The sequence below is a fragment of the Neodiprion lecontei genome, chromosome 6 (genome assembly GCF_021901455.1).
Source record: "Neodiprion lecontei isolate iyNeoLeco1 chromosome 6, iyNeoLeco1.1, whole genome shotgun sequence".
NCBI classification, from domain to species: domain Eukaryota; kingdom Metazoa; phylum Arthropoda; class Insecta; order Hymenoptera; family Diprionidae; genus Neodiprion; species Neodiprion lecontei.
In genome coordinates, this window is record NC_060265.1 from 31,510,552 (window position 1) to 31,534,045 (window position 23,494).

The 23,494-nt window shown below is 37.4% G+C and overlaps 1 protein-coding gene across 15 annotated transcripts in view; it reads left to right on the forward strand.

Annotated features, from left to right (window-relative positions):
* LOC107225285 (uncharacterized protein CG43867) overlaps positions 1-16,888 on the forward strand; it is a 47,431-nt gene extending 30,543 nt beyond the window's left edge. For 8 of the 15 annotated variants that reach the window (XM_046743850.1, XM_046743844.1, XM_046743848.1 and 5 more), the window contains 15 exons: positions 662-893; positions 1,398-1,572; positions 2,747-2,983; positions 3,094-3,403; positions 3,796-4,069; positions 4,180-4,569; positions 4,714-4,932; positions 7,104-7,396; positions 7,554-7,887; positions 8,486-8,725; positions 8,846-8,985; positions 9,972-10,101; positions 10,193-10,402; positions 10,655-10,790; positions 12,004-16,888. In XM_046743850.1, the coding sequence (XP_046599806.1) occupies positions 662-893; positions 1,398-1,572; positions 2,747-2,983; positions 3,094-3,403; positions 3,796-4,069; positions 4,180-4,569; positions 4,714-4,932; positions 7,104-7,396; positions 7,554-7,887; positions 8,486-8,725; positions 8,846-8,985; positions 9,972-10,101; positions 10,193-10,402; positions 10,655-10,790; positions 12,004-12,068 (3,385 nt within the window). In that variant the 3' untranslated portion in view covers positions 12,069-16,888. Of the gene's footprint in view, positions 1-661; positions 894-1,397; positions 1,573-2,746; positions 2,984-3,093; positions 3,404-3,795; positions 4,070-4,179; positions 4,570-4,713; positions 4,933-7,103; positions 7,397-7,553; positions 7,888-8,485; positions 8,726-8,845; positions 8,986-9,499; positions 9,816-9,971; positions 10,102-10,192; positions 10,403-10,654; positions 10,791-12,003 lie in introns of those variants that run through there. The other 7 variants (XM_046743847.1, XM_046743857.1, XM_046743846.1 and 4 more) reach the window with 6 other exon arrangements.
* Positions 16,889-23,494: the final 6,606 nt, after the last annotated feature.

Below are 23,494 nucleotides of genomic sequence, written 5' to 3' on the forward strand. Positions count from 1 at the left end.
TGGTTACATATCAATAAGATTCGATAGTATTACTTGACTCGAATTACTTAATCGGCTCTCGTCAATTAATACTATATACTTGCCTTGACTGTAATGCGCATATATCTACAACTTCTCTATTTCTCAGAGTTTGCCTTTCGATGATAAAAGTTTGATTCTCCTTGGGAGGCCTCATGACGTAATAGCGGCGCCCGATTTTTTTTAATGCGGTACCCTGTAACGTCCTGGGACTTCCTACGGGGATCTGCCAACTATTTAATCAATCCGTTTTCAAATTACTTGATCATTCTAGTCTGTATTCATGTTAAAGGTAAAATATATTCAGTCCATCTAAATACCAACTTAACACTTGTTATTATCATCCAATTGTGCACATCAGTAATCTGGTTAACAAATAGAATAGGAAACAAAACCATGATGCTCATAAACTCCTTTATCAAATTGTATCTTGGTTCATGATGATTCTAAGTGCAACCACATAACACCGCAAGTACCTTATTGAGATTTTAAAGAAAGCCTGTGGTAACTAAAGTCAATTGCTCCTTATTAACTGTATTATACAGGCATCACATACATAGTAAATAAAACTATGATGAACATCAATAATTAGGGAATTATTATTCAGCTTTACATTATTACGCATTTGATTACTTTTTTTTAGCATACTGTCCGAAGAGTTGGCTGCTGCTGTGGAGAATCTAGTTATGCTACCGAATATTCCTGGTGTCTTGGAAACTAATAGAGATAGTACTGGCTCTGAGGCAGTACACGACTATGCTGAAATCTATACCCCTAGTAGGGAAGGAGTCAATTGGAGTCAGGCTGGTCAAGGTCCCCGACCACCCACGCCACCATTGCATAGATTTCCTAGCTGGGAGGCGAAAATTTATCAGGTAAGCATAGGCAAGTTTAATTTACAAAACAGTATTCATAAAAAAGATGGATTCCTTTCTCACGCAATCAAGTCACAAATGACATAATGATAAATACAACAAAGATAGGAAACTTGTTGAGTATGTTTTGAAAGATGTAGTCACTGGACAGAGCTAAGGCAACAGTGGATCTACAGTTTGCGAGTAGCTGCACCCAGAGTGAAGCTAGAAAAACCTATCCTCGTAACAGCGATGAGAGTATGGGGTACAAACAAAGAGTCTATCCACCCATGCGAGATATTGTAACTGCCGTCTTTATTGCTACCTATACTATCTCGTGTATTGAAAACGCCGTAGCTCTGCTCACACGCTACTCGTGCTTGCCTGAACCCTAGGCCCAACATCCTATTAGTGCTGCCAATGGCGACATGGATCCATTATATTTCTTATTGGAGAGCGAGCCACTTGGCATAGGCTCTATGGGTGTAACGAAAATAATCATATTGCTCTTGAAATTGCTCTTAGGTTGCCGATGGCGGATTAGGCATCGGACCTCCGACTAATGAGGAATCAGCTCCTTCAACAACTACAAACACCACTAGTTCATCTAAGCATTCTCATGCAACTGGACACAACCTAACTGCTCATAACTCACAGGGCTATTGTGATATCTCTGTACCTGTTTATGCTACTGTCAAAGGTAAGCTAGCATACTTAGCATATTCCATTCTGACCATTGAGACTGAAACTTTTTCCACTTCAAAAGTACTCATTCGATTTACCAACTACACGAAAAAATCTGTACTTACAATTTGAGGATATGGATATATAAAATTTTAATCCCAGATATACTCTGCACCATGCATGTATGCATGTTTGTGGATCAAAAGTCGAAATCTGAATTAATGGAAAAACTTACTCCTCACCATACTCAAGATCAACCAAGTAGACAGACACCCAGCCTTTGACTTTTAATTTACGGACATGTACCACAAAAGCATGTGCTTTGTACACAGTGGTATGTAAACCTAGTTACACGCCCGCATCATAAACTTACGTCATCGTCAGTAGTACAAAAGACCGTTAATATACTCAGGTCAACGGAGAATTAGACCAGTGTCCCATAATTCGGAATATCCAGAAACCGAAATGACCGATAGCCGATCGTTCATTAACTTTTGCCAGAATATTCGGTGAATAGAGCTAAAAATACTTCTGGATTGGCTGTCTGTAGTCCCAGGTTCCAGACGTTACATAACATAGGATAACAGTCTTATTCTTCAATTTCTTACACTAATTTTCTGGTCTTTGACAGTTCCTGGAACTAAAACGGCCCGTATGATTGACTCGTGATCGGATATTATCGATCAGTCTGGTTAGATCTGCAAAATAGCAAATTAAGTTGCAGCCAATATGACCAAATGCCAGTTGTCTGTAAGGACTGTGCAGGGTCCTTTATCTAAAATCACAGAAAAATGACCATATACCGATACGTATACCTGTATACTGATCAAAAAGACCAGAAGGACCTCTTTATATAATGAACTACGTAGATGTGTATGAGCATATCCAGAAATTATCTTTAAATATTTAGGGTCAGACTTCGATTTTTCTGCAATTTTTTGATTCCGTACATCAAAGATTAGTCCGTTTCTTTCACTGATGGTATCCAATTATTATCCACCTACACGTATATACATATACAGGTTAATTTAATCGTTGCTGGACATGATAGTGTCTGCCGCAGCCGTTTTACCTGTCGTCCGTCTAAGTGGCCCTCTCTCATCCTAGGTTTCCTATCCAGAAAAGAATAAATGATCTTGTACGTATATTTTATCCATATTACTAAGTACTAATAATTATTAATTAAACAGGTAGAGCCAGTCAGATACGATCTATGCCATTTGGGGACAGTTCAGATGACAGTTCAGAGGGAGAGGAGCATCCCAATCAAACAGAAACCAATACTAGAATAACCAATAGTTCTTCGGACAATACAGATTCGTCTCTAGGGAGTGGTAGTAGCCCTTCAAAGAGCGTGAAAACTACAAGCAGCTTGAGCCCAGCTAAACGAAGTTCGAGTGGCTCTCCTAGCAAAAGCGTGAAGCGTGGTAAGTTTAACTTGTATCGACAATAAACGTGTTGTTCACTCCAGTGTTAAAAAGAATAAATGACGTAGAGGCTCAACTTGGCAGGTTTAAAAACTTGTCGTACATTTTAGATGTAACGAAATTTTCAGATACCTCCCTGGAATCAGGGCTTTCTGAAGATTATGCTATACCTCCCGATGCTCTGAGTTCGACATCCCTAGAATCTAGCATGCCGAGTTTGCTTATCAGGGCATCTGGGGAAAGTCCAAAACGACTCGAATCATTGGAAAAAACTGGGCACCTTGCAAAACTAGGAGGGAAACTAAAGACATGGAGAAAACGGTGGTTTGTCCTTAAAAATGGGGTGCTCACCTATTGGAAGAGCCAAAATGACGCGAATCGAAAACCACAAGGGCAAATAATTCTTGACGAGGTCTGCAGGTGCGTATCTACACATAACATTCAGATGCCAGAGATGCTGTGTATACTGGAACAACACAATTCAGCTCAGTGATTGATTATCTGAAACATAAGCTTGTTGCTACCATCCGACTTTTCTCTTTCGAATCAAAGAATTGCACACATACCTTTACAGTGAATCGAAAAAGTTCTTCTAAGATTTATTTTGGCATTGAGGCCTTTTGCATCTAAGCATATCCTAGTTCAAAGCGAAGAATGCCTGTTTCAGGAAAGACTACCAATCTGCAAGCTACGCTTAGACTTGCACAAAGAAGCTCTTTGCATATAATATGAGCATACAACGACTATTTTGGGTTTCTGTACTGCTGCAGTTAGTGCTGTATACCTATGTCATGTGAAATCGTACATTGTAGGATTAACCGAGCAGAAGGAGCAGCTACATTCGAAATTGCTACAGGCAAAAAAACATATTACCTGACCGCTGATTGCATAGCAACAATGGAAGATTGGATAAGGGTATTACAAAATGTTCAAAGGCGTAATGCAACAAAGTTATTGCTGAGTAAAGAGGATAACAAGCCAACAATCCAAGGCTGGCTGACAAAAGTAAAAAATGGTCATGCAAAAAAGTGTTGGTGCGTTCTTATTGGAAAAATGTTCCTGTACTTCAAATGTCCCAGTGATACGGTAAGAGTGAGATTACGATGAATGAGCAATAAAAAAAGAAACGTTGTGGATATTCAATTACCTTTTCAAGTCATCAGTCAGCATTAAACTGTGTATTCACTTGTTTTAAGAATCCTATTGGACAAATAAATATGCGGGATGCTCGTGTGGAAGAAGTGGAACACGTCTCCGACAGCGACAGTGAGGAAAGAGATGCAGAATGCCCGCATGAGAGAACAATTGGCATTTTCCCTACTCATCAGGGTCCGACTTATCTTTTAATATCTCATAAACACGAGAAGGACAATTGGCTTTACCATTTAACTGTTGTATCGGGTGGCGGACCTAGTGCTGGCACACAGTATGAGCAATTGGTACAAAGATTAATGGAAACTGACGGCGATCCCACCTGTGTACTATGGCGTCATCCACTCTTACTGCATACGAAGGAAAATATTGCAAGTCCCTTGACAAGTCTTACGTCGGAATCCTTGCAGATGGAAGCTATCAAGTTGTTTAAGGTCTGGATCTTATCAAGCAATTTACCAATTCTCTGTTATGTATACTCATGTCACTACTGATTCTCTACGCCTCACAAAAGACATTCAACTCTTTTAATTTATTGGTAGAGTTGTGTTCATTTTATTGTACTTGTATCATTTTAGGCCTGCCAACTTTTTATGTCGGTAGCTGTGGAACAAGCTGGAATCGATTATCACGTTGTTTTAGCACAAAATGCGCTACAGCAGTGTTTGGATCAGCCAGAGCTGCAGTCAGAATTCGTTAGTGCTTTAGTAAAGCAGACCAGCCGTCACACTCAACAGCGCTTGGGCGTTCAGGTAAAGAAGGCTGGCAGTCGTGTGTCACTGGGTACTGCGCGCGTTGTAAGTTCGGCTTTTTGTTTAACAACACCTGAGTTCCGTGTACCATTTTATACGATGGCATTGACGATAGTAAATCCCCGTTATTCATCTCATGGTTATTATATGTATATCGTGGGAGCAGTATTTATTAGAGAGGGCAGTGCATGTTGGTTGTATACCGAAAACCTGTGTTGGGTCATTCCACTCAAAGTAGTTTAAGATGATCGAAATTGTTACTGTACATACTTTGCTTTTAAAAAAACAGATGCATGGAGCAAATCAAGTTACCGGAGGACAGTTACCAAACTCACCTTAAACAGAAAAAACGAATTCTATATTACTACAGTTGATTTTCAATTTTACTTGTTCGTCAACTTAGAATAATATATTTTCACACTATTCGTGCAAACTATTCCCTCCATTCAGTGTTGTTCATTTTACATTTAAGTATTATTGAAATTGCCAACAAGGAGTACACATATATCAAAATACAACATTTAGTTGAAGCTGCTGCAGTAAAATATATACCTGTGAGCCTCGGTATTAAAATGGTACATTTGAACTACTTGGTCAAGTATATTTTATGATTGAAATCGCTAATTTTAAAACGTGACAAGATTGTAGCTGGAAAAAATCCACTCTATTCCAAAAAAGGAAAGTTAATTGCTGTAGACTCTCTGTAACTTACCACTTTATGTGTTGCGTTATAGAATGTTGTTTCAACAATTGTTATATTTGACCAAATGAAAATAAAGTTCTTTTTTTCTAACATTCATTCATTCTTCACTTTTATTTGCTGCTTTACATGTGCTAATTTTAGATTTCAAACGTTAACGGCATGCTTGTGGTTTTCTAGTTACGTCTGTTAATTTATTTTGTTTCACCACGTTCATTTACTGAATCGAATTATACATCAAACGATATTGTCCAATCTCGTTACCCTTTGTGTGAGCTGAACATATTTCGACAGCCGATCATTTCCTTGAAATTGGCATATTAGTTAAAGTATGTTATCCACTATTATTATTCTATGTATAATAATATTTAAAGGAATTTTAAGATTTTGTCTGAATACGTTTTGCATTGCACACACTTGCAGAATGGTATGTTGGTGTACATAAAATTCACATACACAGAAAAACATCTTTGAATTTAGTTTTTATGGTTAATTAATTTTTTACAGCTATAATCTCCTTTATTTGAATGCTACTTAGAGAATAGTATTTAGGTAAAGGGTAGTACAAATATTACTTACGAATGAAAGAAAAGTTAATCTCTGTAGAATGAATTGGAAATCTTCAGGTAAAATTTCGAAGTTATAGTGCTGCCATTGAAAACTAGGAGTTTGCAGCAGCGTTGAAATGTAGTTTACACGTCATTACGGAGACAAGAATTCAATATACAACATGTTTGAAAATTTCAACATTAATAATTATTCAGTCAATCAACAAATTGTACGCTTTTTCTGTATGCTAATTATTTAATTCACAATATCGATAATTAAACCATTTTATGTAATTAATATTCAAGTTTACAGTAATCACAATGCATATGTACACATCTCATGTGTTTTTGCTTATAGGGCATATACCCATTGCTTATACTAACATATCTGATGAATAGATTAAATCATTCTAGAAAATACTTGCATTTAGTTTTCATAATCCCTAAAAATTTTCAACATTAGACTTGCATTAGTTTCAACCACACATTTCTGTCTTTTTCATTTTGAGAATGGTATAAAGTAAAAATTGAGAACTCGAGAAAATTATTACTGAATCAATATATTCAGAAGTTTATTTGCAACAGCATTATTGAACACATTGGCACATTACATCCTACAATTTCCTTTCATGAACAGATGAAATTAGCATTGCCATATGACTTTGCAAATTCCTTTTGTTGTAAATACAAATGCACAGTGACCTAGAACTATGAAGTAATTGGTAAAAAATTGTTAAAAAAAATACAACCAAATCTTTAATATTTACTTACTACAAACATTTCTACGATACCAAAGATATTTAACGACTGGTATTAATAACTATAGATTATCGGCGTATGAAATTAGACATTTCTATATTAAATAGAGTACATATATGTCTTTCAGACATGTTGAAAGTATCAGTAATTTGATAAGTTAGGTGAGGTCCAGCGAAAGACCATAGTAGTATGCCAGCATACCATTGCAGCAACTCCTCCTCTGCGCCACACAATCGCTGTTCACCTGCGATACGCAAAGTCCCACAGCCAGTGGTGGCAGTGAAAATGCAGACGCCCAATCGACGGCCTCAACTTCTCACAGTCCTCCGCTCACACAGGCCCATTCTACACCAACAATATTGGATTGTAAGACAAATCCTGCCCAGTACGTGCTTGTCCAAGGATGGCAACTCTTGGCACTTGCTGTATCACTTTTCCTTCCACGAAACAACAGGCTGCTCTGGTATTTAAAACTACACCTCAACAGAAATGCGGATTCCAAGTGAGTCTATGCATATAATACCGTGCAAGCTTGATTCATCAGTCGATCATATTTGGTGTACTATGGCTGCCTATCTTATGTCTACTCACATATCCATGTACATGTAATATTGTAGGAAATGAAAATTATTCTGACACACAATACACTTTTCTCCTAGAACCGAATGTGGCAAATACGCAGCGTACTGTGAAAGAGCACTGGAAAGAACTTTGCAAAATGGGGGTAGGGAGGTGAAACCATCTAGGATGGAGGTGTTGTCAATTTTATTAAAGAACCCATATCATCACTCCTTGCCGCATGCAATTCCGGTTCATTTTTTGAACGGAACTTATCAAGTTGTTAGTTTTGACGGCAGTACAACTATCGAAGAATTTTTGAATACATTAAACCAAGAAATTGGCTGCCGAGACGTTCATCAATCTGGATTCACTCTTTTCAGCGATGATCCAATTGAAAAAGATTTAGAGCACTTTATCGACCTGCAAGCTAAGGTAGGCACCTACCCCTTCAAAACGACTTTGAACCCAGCGCTGGCCTTAGGGACGGGCAAAGCGGGCAGTAGCCTGGGGTGCCACAGATTTAGGGGCGCTTGAATGAAGTATTTATTTTCTATTTTTTCATGAGACAAGGTTTTTCCCATGCAAGCTCAAAAATTTTTATGGTGTGAACATCAAATGCATTAGACTCCAGTGAGAGCAGTCGAAGCGAGTTGGGTTAGGCGCACGGTCACAATGGGCACCGTACACGGCTTTCAGCATTGGCAGTTTTATCCACGGAAACTGACACAGCATCTACAATGACCATTTCTGAAGTAATAAAAGACTTCGCCAATGCCAAAGCAAGGCGTGTCAATTTTGAAATTTCGGATGAATGCTGAATCATTAACTGAATTCATTTCGATAATTTTGCGATTCCATGGGGAGGGGGGGGGCGACTATCCGTTAGCTTGCCTGGGGCACGTAAAACTCTAAGGTCGGCGCTGTTTGAACCGGTAAAATAAAATATATGCAGTTCGGACAATGACAATTAATGCAATACCTAAACTGACATCGCTGTCAGAATCACCAATTATAGGTACGTCTTTTTCAGCTCTGTGATATTATATCTAAATGGGAAACAGCATTGAGGGAAAAAGGTTCCGGAAAGTTTGAAAATACAAGAGTGATACAATTGACTTATAAATCCAGGTGTTACTGGAAACATGCTGTCAAAATGGAAACTGATAGAGAAAGACTATTGCTTTGTTATCAAATCAATCAGCAAGTTGTACAGGGCAAGTTTCCTGTCAATCGAGAACTCGCCTTTGAACTTGCCTCTCTCATGGCACAGGTGAGCACTCCAAGTTCATAGTGTAATTAAATTGAGCGTGATGAAAAATTCCATCAACATAAATGTAAAACGTAACTCTGGAATGTGCTATAAATATGAATATTGAAAACCGCATTTCAGATCGATTTTGGGGAGTATAGCAACGAGAAGACCCGCGGTAGCAGTGGACCTGGAAACAATGCTCACTATCATGTTCTGCAGGCTCTCGACAAATTTTACCCAATTCGGTATCGGATTAATATCACTTCCGATCAGCTAAGGTTTGTATACCACATAAGTTGTGCCATTTTTGCTCCCCTCACAATTCCAGTTACATATTACTGCCGGCTATTCAACCCACCACGGCCCCATATGGAAATACCTAACACAAATGAATGTATACAGCGTAGCGCATGAGGATGGTTGTCATTCAACAATAATTGGAGATATTTCTTACTTTTTTCAAGTAAATTAGGAAACATGTTCGAATAATGTGCAAGGTCACCATCGCCATGTGAACCGTTTGTGAAGCATTTCTGCTGCTGCCCGGCCTTATGCTCAGAGCTATTGTTACTTATCGATAGTTAATGCTATTCCTTATTAAATGAGTTAATACCGTTAATACTCATTGAAGCTTCAGAACTTTTGTCAAATTGATCAGCAAAACTAATCAATGTATTTACCATAGAAATAAAGAAGAAAATAAGCAGTCCCAATCTTTATATTGCAAATTGCACTTACAGAATTGGTAGATGATATTAATTTTTAGTAATGAACTCGTTCCCGGTATTCTAGACTTTCGGCATGCATTAGTGCCTGGAGTAAGCATAGCTGAGCCTGTTAGCGTGGCCTGTGCCATATTGGTATCTACTAGTGGAATGTTTAAAGAATCAATACTTATTGATACTGGACTCAAAGGTTACAGAACGTTAATCAAGAAACAACGGGATAGTGTGATATATTGTTAATTTTTTCAAGTTATATTCAAATTGTTTACATTTCGATCGTACGCTAATTACTTTCTGTAAAAGATATGAGATGGTCATAATGTTTCCGTTACAGGAAATCAGAATTTATGTTCTGATGTATTCTACATTTAAAGAAAAGCTTTTCAAAAATACAACACAACCTGAAAAATGGTCCTGTAAAATTTTGTACACAAGGATCATTCCTTCCGTAATTCCTCCTATTTCTATACTTATATAAATATATCAAAGTTCGAAAATGTATGCAACGTTTTCAAGCATATTGGTATTCATTGTTACAGGGAACTGCAAGAGAAGCTGCAAGAAAAATGGATTTCCCTGAGAGGTCGCAGTATCCTGGATTGTGTCAGGATATATTTAACTTGTACCAGAAAATGGCCCTTCTTTGGCGCCACTCTATATCAGGCTAAGGTAAACAGCCCCAGCAAGTCTTGTTGCTAAATATGATAGTTGAAATTTCCGATAGAAATGAAGTTCCTAAGAAGATCATTTTTGCAATTAGCTGAAACAAGTTGAGCCAGCAACCGTTTGGATCGCAGTTTCCGAGGACAGTGTTACGTTACTAGAGCTACAAACAATGGCAGTATTGTGGCGATACAACTATGCAAATATTATTACCTTTGGTGGCTGCTTGGACGACTTCATGCTAGTTGCATGCCCAGATGAAGGAGCTGCTGAACAGAAGCTTCTATTTGCCCTTAATAAACCCAAGGTAAAATCAGAATTCTCAGTACTACTCCTCACTAGAACTGTCGTTGCTCCAAATATGAATCACAGCTGGTAAAAAACACGCGTATGGTGCCAAATGTAAACTGGCTCGTACAGACACTTTGAAATGATCAATTGTCAGATTTAGAGAATACTCATAATAAAGTGTACCGCGTCTATTAGACAATTAACCACTTCTCAAATCATTCTGTACCGCCAAGTCCGATTAGATCTTACCATTTACATAACTTTTTAGATCCTGGAAATAACGTTGTTAATTGCCGACTACATGAATGCCCTGGGTCACGCGTTACCCGGAACACCGCAGATGAATACCCTGACACGTAATGGTTCACATCGGTCTATAAAGTCTACCTTAAGACCTGCAACTGGTACGTAAAATTTAACAGGACTATTTTTACGGTATTGAGCAAATTGTGAAACCCGACTATCGTCTACTTTAACTAAACGTATTATCTTAGGTGTGGCGCGTTAACAGAAACTCAATGTCAAAGTATAAAAGGCCTGATGGACTTTTTTGTAAGATGTGGTTTAATTTTTCTTCAAACAAATTTTAAAAATAACAATGCTTTGCTATGAATATTCCATGGAACAGAGTCTAGGCAGCCGCTTATCGGCATGCCAAAAAGAATGAACATTATTGGACAGCGTCGGCAAAGTCGAGTGCACTACCATTAGGCGGCTGAATGCCAGGTTATATAAAGAACATAAGCACAATACCACAGCGTTGGTAAGGCGTTTTGATTGTGTTGTTGACAACATGCTGACCTTGTGGTATCTCTCTATAGCGTGATTTTTTCGCAGCCTAAAAGCATCACAAAAGTCAAATAAATGGATCCCAGACGCGGATCACACAAAACTTTCGGAAAAATCGAGCACTAAAATGTAATGAAAAAATGTTTAGCTTTTAGAAAACGCATTTGGTAAAAAATGTAAACGCTCATAATTGCCCAGGGATACAGAATAACTAGAATTAGATGAAGGTGAAATAATTAAGAACTGTTTTTAGGAAATTCACAGATTTAACGTACTCTAAACAAATTCTCTGGAACGAACACAAAATTAGCCAAGTTTTGAAATTCAGGTACAAGAGAAACAGAATAACTTTTATTAAGATTTTATTTGTGAAATCTTCATATCTCCACAACAAAATCTTTGCAAGCCCTATTGTCGTGGCTTTGAGTTTCTATAATTAGCCCAGATTTGTGAAAAAAAATAATGTTAAATATCCGTAATGACCAGGTTCTGTGGGTAGCCTGATTTCACTAACAATGAATTGCCCCGATAGTAAAGCTTAATTGTACGTAGAAGTATAAGGTGTGTAAAAATTCACGACTCAACGATATTTACATCTAAAGTAAAGAAAAACTAATTGAATGCGAAATAGTGTAAACTTCTTGATCGGTTTTTCATGACACATTGAACTTTATTCAATATTATTCAAATAATCGCAACTGTGGTAAGACTAAAAAGTGGTTTCAATGTTGCCAAATATGTTAGACTTAAAATAAACATGCTGAGTTATTGACGACCTCTAAGATAATGCAATTGAAGGATATAAAAATATTAAACTTAATGTAACAGGTTCAAGCTGTCTTCCAACACAACCGGACATATTGAAGTCAACTCCAGACCACCAAAGACCCTAAAGAGACTGTATGTTATACTCATTATTTTCAATTAAAAAAGTTACCGTAACATGTCGCTGAGTATAATAGGAAAGTGTCGAAGTTCTATTAAAGCGCTATACCTCAATTACAAATAATTGGTCTCATACATGTTTACCAATCGATTGTTCCATGAGAAGCATGCAAGACTCAGTAAACAAAATTTCTCCCATCAAACACAGCAGTTGTATCTACAATATATATTATATGTATACATGCGACTGCCATTTTGATTTGTCAAGAATTCAAAATTTCTGTGGGATATAGAAATAGCTTTCTCAATACAAATTCGACATCATGTGCCATTTTTCACAGTCGTTTTCAGTTAGTGATCGACATTTGTGAACTAAATTGGCATTGAGGTCATATCGCATTTCTTTACAGTGACAATGAATGTAATTTATATTTTACTACAGTGCGCAATATAAATGTAACGATCAATTTGTGGAACACTGCCTAATATTTAAATTTGATGAAATAGTTCTGTATGAATGTCAGTGATGTACTGAAATTTGAAAATTTTGCTACACATTTATATACTAAATTTGAATATAAGGTGAACTATGATATGTGTATATTGTGTAATTTTAAAGATCATAGTGATCATGTCATTTGTACATAGGGGCGATAGCATAATAGATATTGAGTAAGTGTGGAAGTCCATATGAAACCAACAGATACTTTTCCTAACTTTCTTCGATCATATTGTAATTTGATGCTCATGGATTCATAGTAGTAAAAATTCACTTACAATCTTCCCTGATATTTTCTCGTCGCTGTTTAGTTATTGCATGGTTTGGAAAATTTGGGCAAAATCTTTTTTATGCCATCTATATGTCTTCTGTTATCCGTTGAAAATCCAACATATACTGTGGGTAGCAGTTATTCACAATTTCAATTTTGAGTATGTTTTTACAGCTTAAGTGATTTCTTTGCTGCTTTATTTATGAAATAGTCACTTCAGTAACCTATTTTTTCCAACGGTGTTGTATACTGTGCAAATGTCATAACACATTTGTTATAGTAAGTTGCAATTTCCCAATGAGATTACGGAAACGTTGTCGAGTTGCACCAAAAAAACTGTCAACGATTTTGAAAGAAGTGACGTCTGTTGATGAGGGAAAATAATCTATTGCAGTGTTTTTTATTATTTCATGTGGATTTGAATTACTATTCAGCGCCATTAGGTTCCGAGTTAAAAAGCAACTGCATGAAATGAGACAACACAATGTTCTAATTTCGTATCGATCTGTCGATATAAGTATCGTAAGAATTGGGTGAAAGAAAACAGTGAGGCAATCCAACTTTCATCTGCATATAGGCAATACAGGGCGCCAATATCATATGTATAACCCATACTACATACCATCAACACTAGCAGCTGAAGAACAGTTGGCATCAACAGTTCAAATTCTGGAGCGACGCAGAATGAAATAAATGAAACTACCTTGAATAGAATAATAAAGTGTGAATAATTGTTAAAATCTAATGCATTAATGTTTAATAATTATAATTGATCTAGAATAAAGCTGAGAATGTTTCGAAGTTTGGACTAGGGTTCATTCAAAGTGACTTTTCCAGAGTTGCCCAGAGTTGCTAGGTAAAAACAAGTTCTTTATTGATTTTATGGAAGCAAACTTATTGGGTGAAACAGCCATCTTTATTAAGAACTTCGCAACTCCGCCGTAATCTCCATAGATGTGATGAAAATCGCGCTCACTTGACTGAAACTATTTTCTGGAGATTTAAATTCAAACAAGATGACAGAAAATTGTTGACTCTTAACGGTTAAAGATCAGGTGGAGCAATATCGAAAAATTTGAGTTGAGTTTCCAAACTTGAAGTTTTACATATAAGATTCAATTCCACCATGTTCCAAAGATGTTGGTAAACTAATACAACTCACAACTCGCGTAGGAAGCTTCGGATAAATTGTTGATATTTCAAGTATATAAATATCTGTAGAATATGCGCAAGTTATGTTGCATACAAGGTGTTGCCTACATGTAAATGATGGTTGAATTGTTTGTTTGCAGGCGACCATTGCCTTTTAGAGAATCATCACAGCATATTATTTATACAGTAAAGCTTCAAAAGTGTATGCGTGCATAGGAAATATTGACGCAACAAAAGGAAGACTCAGTGGTAACAATATTAGTTTGATATTTTCAAATGATAATCAATAAAATGAGCGATTGCCGTCTCCGTTAACAACATATTGTAGGATTACTATCAAGTGCCAAGACGTAAGAGCTGATGTTCGCTGTTGATCGTATATTTAGGTAAGCTCAGCAGGCAAGTCGGGCTAAAAAACACAACAAGAGATACTGTTTGCCACTTCCACAACATTTTCAATCCAACGATATCAACTGACACTTTTCTTGTTATCTTGTTTCTACACAACCACGATTTCTATTTAATCTGTTCACGACTACTATGGGCCACTTTAACTTGCAATTGCCGATTAAATTCTATTCCAACGCGAACATCGAAAAACCACAGTTGCTACGATAACAGCACACAGAGAGTCACATCACCAATTTCCTCACACCTTGTCAAAATATTAAACATTTATTCAAATATCGAATATAATTGGTTTAATATTATTATTTTTCAATAAATAATACTCACAGATGAAAATGAACTTACTATTCTGACATAATAGTCTACAACCTTTGTATATTTGGATTCATAAGGTCTAGATACACTGAGAAATATGGTATTACTATGTTGCCAACAAATAAAAACTTAAAGTTAAGACGAGGCAAGTACTAAAATTAGTGCAAAATTGTATATAACAATAAGCTACGTTATTTTGAAGATTAATTTCAAAGTGCACGCTACATTCATCCAAATTCCATCTGTTGATCTCCACTACAGGCAGATGAGTTTATTTGCTCCGTTTCATTTCCTTTCTATCCTTAACTATAGTCGATTTAATTATATGGAATGCGCCCAGTTTGTATCATCAGTTTGAACAGCAAATGACTATTGAAATTGCACAGAATCGAAAGTCTTATTTTCGATTCTCCCCCAATACTAAACTAAAATAATTAACCTCGACGTTTTCGTTGTCAGGTTGTTATTTTGACTATTCGACTTTTTATCTCTGAATTTTTTTTGTCACTTTCCGTATTGTAAATCTCCGCCTAAAACAAATAGATTCTACATTCAAATAAACCCTATAATTATAAACTTTCCACCAAGATAAAACTAAATCTGCACGACTAGCAGAGTTTGCAGTTGTTGTCTTCACAGCGATAATACCAAACCATAAAGATTCCTTGGAATAGGACATCCACACTCCTTGTGGGAGCCAACTGACTATCATATACGCAAGGTACAAGGACACCTCGAATGTTTTGACTTAACTCGAAACATCAGATCCTTATAGTATACTCTTTAAAAGAATGACTAGTAGATGTAAATTGTCTGGCGTATTGGAGTCTAACAGTTCACGAGTGGTGCTGTTATTTTTCAGGTTGACCGGCAACCATTAGTTGAGTAGTAAAGTAAATTTTACTAAAATAAGGAACTTGATACTATTGATTTCAAGTTTCGTAATTATTAAAGTGTATTGTAATGATCGTTGGCCAACGAACTGGGTAATGTTAAATAATCAGTATTGATAGAGACCTTTCTGAAATGTTATACAGCGATAATGCAACAGCAACGAACTGTAGAATCCGACGTTGTGCATGGCCCTGATGTAATTCCTAAGTAATGTATTAACAAAATGAGATATTCATCAGAGGTTACTTCCCATCTATTTTGGACTTTTTTAAATCCATTTCAATAGTAAATACTAGACTATTGCAGTACTTAGCTCGTAGAAAATGTACTATTGCACTTGCAATCCAAAAGTCCAGTAATGCAGTAATTTTATTTATAAATATGCATCAATTTCAATACTTGTGAATAATTTTAGATAAGCACTTAACTGATTTGTTGAAAAACTCTGACACCAGGTTTGGTGATGTAACTTTATGCTTTAGAAGAGTATGAATATGAGTACTTTTGGGGTGCACTATATAGTCTGACAATGAATTGAAAAATTTATTGCTATTAAAAGTTCTTGGGTATGTAAATTATCATCCTGCATGTATAATTTTACTTTTCAATTGTTGTTGAAAAAGGTATTGAATATTTTTCGTGACATCTATTGGGTATGCTACAATAACTCTAGGTTTTTTTTAATGTATACTCTACAAATGATAAAACTAATGAGGTGAAATTTGGTCGACACATATTTTTGTATGCCGAATTCAAACTATGTAGGTACATATTATCATTAATTACATTGACTTGGGATCTCCTTTCCTTGTGAGTCGAAAGTATTCTATAATAACCTACATTGAGTATTTTCTATATATACATATTATTATACATAGAATGCATACGTGTATTTGTATTAGGATTATTTGAAAACTAGCATAGTATACATCGACATTACGCAATACAAGGACATAGTCCGCCATATACGTATGATATTATTTTGACATTGACTAGCCTTAATATATTATAGTATATATATTTATTTCTGGGATACGCGTTTCATTTTTTGAATTATTAATACTACATGCAGTCATATGTAAGTACATGACCAAATAGTTGTAAAAAGAAGTGTTCCCATCAAAATATCACTGTTGGGAATGAATATTCATCGTAAATCAAGTATTGAGACAGCTGAAAAGTCTTGGATCTGTTCAACAAATTTCTGTTATTATGAAATGTAACTAGTAGATTATGTCTTCCGTTGTTGGATAAAAAATAAATTACTGTAGAGTTTGGAGCAATTTCAAGAGTTGGACCTTCTTATTATAATATGATGGAGATACACAATACATAAAAAAATCCTAAAGCCGCCTATTGTAACAATAAACCATCAGCTAGGGGAGACTAGGACCAAGTTAATACATTATTTTGTGTTATAAAAGTTAAGGGTATTGTTTAATTCGTGAAGCGTGATTTAGATCCTTTTAATGAAGCACTTTATTCTTTATTTTTCTTACAATACATTCTATACTGACATATACTGACGGAAGACTCGACTCACGCACACTGATTCTCTCAGCTAGCTCACTGCTCTATATATACATATACTTTCTCTGTGTCAGTACGTTCTTGTACCTCCTTTCACCTCCTTTCTTTCCGATTCTACTCTAGATTTTTGTCGTTCGTACTTTTATCGATATTATCGACCGTGTTCAATCTTACTTTTGGGTAATAACGTAATTCGTATTGCGTCTTTTCTTTAACATTTTGTTTTCAATTTTTATTCAATATTTGTCGAAAATATTTGAAAAAATATGTTGCCGTATTTTTTAGTACTCGCACTTTTAAGGGGTTAGGTGGGTTTCAAAATTTCAAAAAATCGAATTTTTTTTTTTGCTTATCTTATAATTGAATATGTTGAGAATATTCCTTTAAAATTTTAAAACGATCCGAGTCATATTCTAAGAGATATAGTCTTTGGATGTTTCACCCATCAGGCTATAACCAAGCGTGACGCAGGTATATGGAGGTTGTCTGCTGCAAATCAAGAAAAAAAATTAACGTGTGATGAAAATAATGTTGAAGATACGACAGATGTTACCGTGTCAGGTGATGGCACGTGGAAAAAACGTGGGTTTGCATCATTATACGGTGTAAGTACGATTATTGGCTACTATTCTGGAAATCTTCAATCGCGTTTTTCTCGACACTACATTTTTGAAATTGGTAGTCACGATTTCTCGAAAACTTATGAACCGATCTCTTTCAAATTTTGCACACTTCTTCATTATCTCGTGCTTGAACGAAGGAATTTTTTTTTTTCTATTCCAAGTAATTTTTCAAGGCCACGAAGGGTGCAAATTTTACTCAAAATAAGGGTTTTTTGTTTTCAACGCCGCCAAAAATGTAATTTTTGTTTTTTTTTCTTTCCTTGGTCCAAGCACGAGTTTTAAACATCTACTAACAGAAAATTTTTGGTTTTTGCATTTCAGATGAATCTGTCATGAGTTATCCTGACTACGCCGAGAGAACTTTTTTTTGAGGGGTCATAGCAGACGACGTGTCCACGCCTTAATTTTCAATATTTTCCAATGAAAATTTCACAAACTACTTATAAAATATGTATCTTTTATGTGTTAAATTGATGGAATGAAATATTCTGTTGATTAAATAAAAAAAAAATTCATAAAAATGTACCTATTTTGAGTTTTTGAAACCCACCTAACCCCTTAATGACATTGCATATAGTCTAAAGCGGATCAAAACTTGTAGCAAAAAGTAAAACGAAATATTTCTCCATATTTTCTCTGTATTTTCGTCGTATTTTGTCAACTATAGGTAGTACGATTTCGAATGCTGTTAGTCCGACGATGTTTAAAAATTATTTTTTTTGTATTCCTTGGGTTTCAATTGATGGGAAAAGTTTCTAGCAAATCGATTCTGAGATGAAAGGCTTTAGTTTACAAAAATCGGGAAAAAGGTCTCTTTGAATTTTTTTTTCCAATTAAATTTTAGCTGATTTTGATAAATGCTATAATAATCTTGCTCCGGCACTATATTGATGGAATTTTGTAAGATCAAACGACTGGTCGTCATCCAAAGTCACTGTCAACAACGATTTGAATCTAATAGCAGAAAACGGAAAAATTTCGCTGTGTTGAGATCTGATTTTGTAATTACGTTGACATTCGATACATGGAATACTTCAAGTTTCACAGGTGTTGACTCGGGACCGATTACAGAAAGACTGCTGGGGCCCTATTCGGAGGGAATACTGTACTAACACAGGCTGCATCCAGCTAGTTATCTCTAATAATACCCACAATAATTCGTTAAAACAACGCTTTTAAATTTTAAAGCAGAAAATCTCCATAAAACTGCAGTATTTTTGAAAAGCTTGGTGCTGTGACATCTCGGTTATGATTCTCAAATTTTTTTAGTACTAATTTACTGAAAAAGGCGTGCGTTCATCTATTCTGAAACAAAAAGTTCTTCTTTCGAAAGGTCTTTAAATATAACAAGCGATTTCACCAAAAAGCTTTGCGTTTTTGCGCTAGACATAGCCAATGGAGTGCCTGTTCTGTTCACCTTCGCCGTCCACCTCCTACCACCACCGAACACCTCTAGCCACCACCTACTACCATCCCCTGCCATTTCCGACCATCTCCGACCACCTCCTACAATCCCCTAGCACGCCCTTTCACCTCCTAACATCCCCTACCACCTCCTACAACCTTCTACCATTTCCGGCCACCTCCTACCACCCGCTACCACCCCCTACCACCTCCGACTACCTTCAATGACCTTGGATACGTCGGTCGTCTTAGTCCACCTCGTCCTTCTCCTCCTCCTCTTTCGAAATCGAGTTTCACGAGGTAGCGAACCTGGAACGCAGGTTGAAGTTTCTTTCATCTCGGAATCGATTGGTGTGATCCTTTCCCGACCGATTGAACTTCGGGGAACGCAGAGAACGCTCCAAGAAGAGCGTAGGACCAACAGCAGAGAAATTACGTAGTATATCTGTAATTTTTCGGCCGTAACTTTTTATACGTTGCTCGCAGCGTATTGAGACTGCGCTTAATCGTTTTCTCTGGCAACATTACGTCGGAACAGTGCATGGAAGAATCAATTCCAGCACCTTTCAAAAACTCGAAAATTTTTGCCAAAAATTCAAAGGGGTTAGCCTTACTTTTTTTCATTTTTGGACCAAAAAATTTTTGGTCTCAGATTCGATTTGTATGACCCTTTCCCGACTAATTGGACCCGCAGGAACTCAGAAGACGCAGCGAAAAGAGCGTAGGACCAACAGGAGAGAAATTACGAAGGAAAAAGAAACTGCTGAAAAATGTCGAAAACACAGGTTTTGGTTTTTTGGCTGTAACTTTTGATGCGTTCATCGCAGGGTATTGGGACTGCGCCCAATCGAATTCTCTCGCAAAATTACGTCGAAACAGCGCATGAAAGAATTTATTCCAGCACCTTTCGGAATCACGAAAATTTTCGCCAAAAATGCAAAGGGGTTAGCCTTACTTTTTTTTTGGGCAAAAAACTTTTGGTCTCAGAATCGAATTAAACGACCCTTTTCCGACTAATTGGACCCCCAGGACCTCAGAAAACGCAGCGAAACGAGCGTGGGATCACCAGGACAGAAGTTGCGAAGGAAAAAGCACCTGCTGAAAAATGTCGAAAACACAGGTTCTCGTTTTTTGGCTGTAACTTTTCATTCGTTGCTCGCAGCGTATTGGGACTGCGCTTAATCGTTTTCTCAGGCAAAATTACGTCGGAATACTGCCAGAAAGAATTTATTCCAGCACTTTTCAAAATCGCGAAAATTTTCGCCAAAAATGCAAAGGGGTTAGCCTTACTTTTTTTTTGGGCAAAAAACTTTTGGTCTCAGAATCGAATTAAACGACCCTTTTCCGACTAATTGGACCCCCAGGACCTCAGAAAACGCAGCGAAACGAGCGTGGGATCACCAGGACAGAAGTTGCGAAGGAAAAAGCACCTGCTGAAAAATGTCGAAAACACAGGTTCTCGTTTTTCGGCTGTAACTTTTCATTCGTTGCTCGCAGCGTATTGGGACTGCGCTTAATCGTTTTCTCAGGCAAAATTACGTCGGAATACTGCCAGAAAGAATTTATTCCAGCACTTTTCAAAATCGCGAAAATTTTCGCCAAAAATGCAAAGGGGTTAGCCTTACTTTTTTTTTGGGCAAAAAACTTTTGGTCTCAGATTCGAATTAAAGGACCCTTTTCCGACTAATTGGACCCCCAGGACCTCAGAAAACGCAGCGAAACGAGCGTGGGATCACCAGGACAGAAGTTGCGAAGGAAAAAGCACCTGCTGAAAAATGTCGAAAACACAGGTTCTCGTTTTTCGGCTGTAACTTTTCATTCGTTGCTCGCAGCGTATTGGGACTGCGCTTAATCGTTTTCTCTGGCAAAATTACGTCGGAATACTGCCAGAAAAAATTTATTCCAGCACTTTTCAAAATCGCGAAAATTTTCGCCAAAAATGCAAAGGGGTTAGCCTTACTTTTTTTTTGGGCAAAAAACTTTTGGTCTCAGAATCGAATTGAACGACCCTTTTCCGACTAATTGGACCCCCAGGACCTCAGAAAACGCAGCGAAACGAGCGTGGGATCACCAGGACAGAAGTTGCGGAAGAAAAAGCACCTGCTGAAAAATGTCGAAAACACAGGTTCTCGTTTTTCGGCTGTAACTTTTCATTCGTTGCTCGCAGCGTATTGGGACTGCGCTTAATCGTTTTCTCTGGCAAAGTTACGTCGGAATACTGCCAGAAAGAATTTATTCCAGCACTTTTCAAAATCGCGAAAATTTTCGCCAAAAATGCAAAGGGGTTAGCCTTACTTTTTTTTGGGCAAAAAACTTTTGGTCTCAGAATCGAATTAAACGACCCTTTTCCGACTAATTGGACCCCCAGGACCTCAGAAAACGCAGCGAAACGAGCGTGGGATCACCAGGACAGAAGTTGCGAAGGAAAAAGCACCTGCTGAGAAATGTCGAAAACACAGGTTCTCGTTTTTCGGCTGTAACTTTTCATTCGTTGCTCGCAGCGTATTGGGACTGCGCTTAATCGTTTTCTCAGGCAAAATTACGTCGGAATACTGCCAGAAAGAATTTATTCCAGCACTTTTCAAAATCGCGAAAATTTTCACCAAAAATGCTAAGGGGTCAGCCTTACTTTTTTTTTGGGCAAAAAACTTTTGGTCTCAGATTCGAATTAAAGGACCCTTTTCCGACTAATTGGACCCCCAGGACCTCAGAAAACGCAGCGAAACGAGCGTGGGATCACCAGGACAATAGTTACGAAGGAAAAAGCACCTGCTGAAAAATGTCGAAAACACAGGTTCTCGTTTTTCGGCTGTAAATTGTCATTCGTTGCTCGCAGCGTATTGGGAGTGCGCTTAATCGTTTTCTCTGGCAAAATTACGTCGGAATACTGCCAGAAAGAATTTATTCCAGCACTTTTCAAAATCGCGAAAATTTTCGCCAAAAATGCAAAGGGGTTAGCCTTACTTTTTTTTTGGGCAAAAAACTTTTGGTCTCAGAATCGAATTAAACGACCCTTTTCCGACTAATTGGACCCCCAGGACCTCAGAAAACGCAGCGAAACGAGCGTGGGATCACCAGGACAGAAGTTGCGAAGGAAAAAGCACCTGCTGAGAAATGTCGAAAACACAGGTTCTCGTTTTTCGGCTGTAACTTTTCATTCGTTGCTCGCAGCGTATTGGGACTGCGCTTAATCGTTTTCTCAGGCAAAATTACGTCGGAATACTGCCAGAAAGAATTTATTCCAGCACTTTTCAAAATCGCGAAAATTTTCGCCAAAAATGCAAAGGGGTTAGCCTTACTTTTTTTTTGGGCAAAAAACTTTTGGTCTCAGAATCGAATTAAACGACCCTTTTCCGACTAATTGGACCCCCAGGACCTCAGAAAACGCAGCGAAACGAGCGTGGGATCACCAGGACAGAAGTTGCGAAGGAAAAAGCACCTGCTGAAAAATGTCGAAAACACAGGTTCTCGTTTTTCGGCTGTAACTTTTCATTCGTTGCTCGCAGCGTATTGGGACTGCGCTCGATCGTTTTCTCTGGCAAAGTTACGTCGGAATACTGCCAGAAAGAATTTATTCCAGCACTTTTCAAAATCGCGAAAATTTTCGCCAAAAATGCAAAGGGGTTAGCCTTACTTTTTTTTTGGGCAAAAAACTTTTGGTCTCAGAATCGAATTAAACGACCCTTTTCCGACTAATTGGACCCCCAGGACCTCAGAAAACGCAGCGAAACGAGCGTGGGATCACCAGGACAGAAGTTGCGAAGGAAAAAGCACCTGCTGAAAAATGTCGAAAACACAGGTTCTCGTTTTTCGGCTGTAACTTTTCATTCGTTGCTCGCAGCGTATTGGGACTGCGCTTAATCGTTTTCTCAGGCAAAATTACGTCGGAATACTGCCAGAAAGAATTTATTCCAGCACTTTTCAAAATCGCGAAAATTTTCGCCAAAAATGCAAAGGGGTTAGCCTTACTTTTTTTTTGGGCAAAAAACTTTTGGTCTCAGATTCGAATTAAAGGACCCTTTTCCGACTAATTGGACCCCCAGGACCTCAGAAAACGCAGCGAAACGAGCGTGGGATCACCAGGACAGAAGTTGCGAAGGAAAAAGCACCTGCTGAAAAATGTCGAAAACACAGGTTCTCGTTTTTCGGCTGTAACTTTTCATTCGTTGCTCGCAGCGTATTGGGACTGCGCTTAATCGTTTTCTCTGGCAAAATTACGTCGGAATACTGCCAGAAAAAATTTATTCCAGCACTTTTCAAAATCGCGAAAATTTTCGCCAAAAATGCAAAGGGGTTAGCCTTACTTTTTTTTTGGGCAAAAAACTTTTGGTCTCAGAA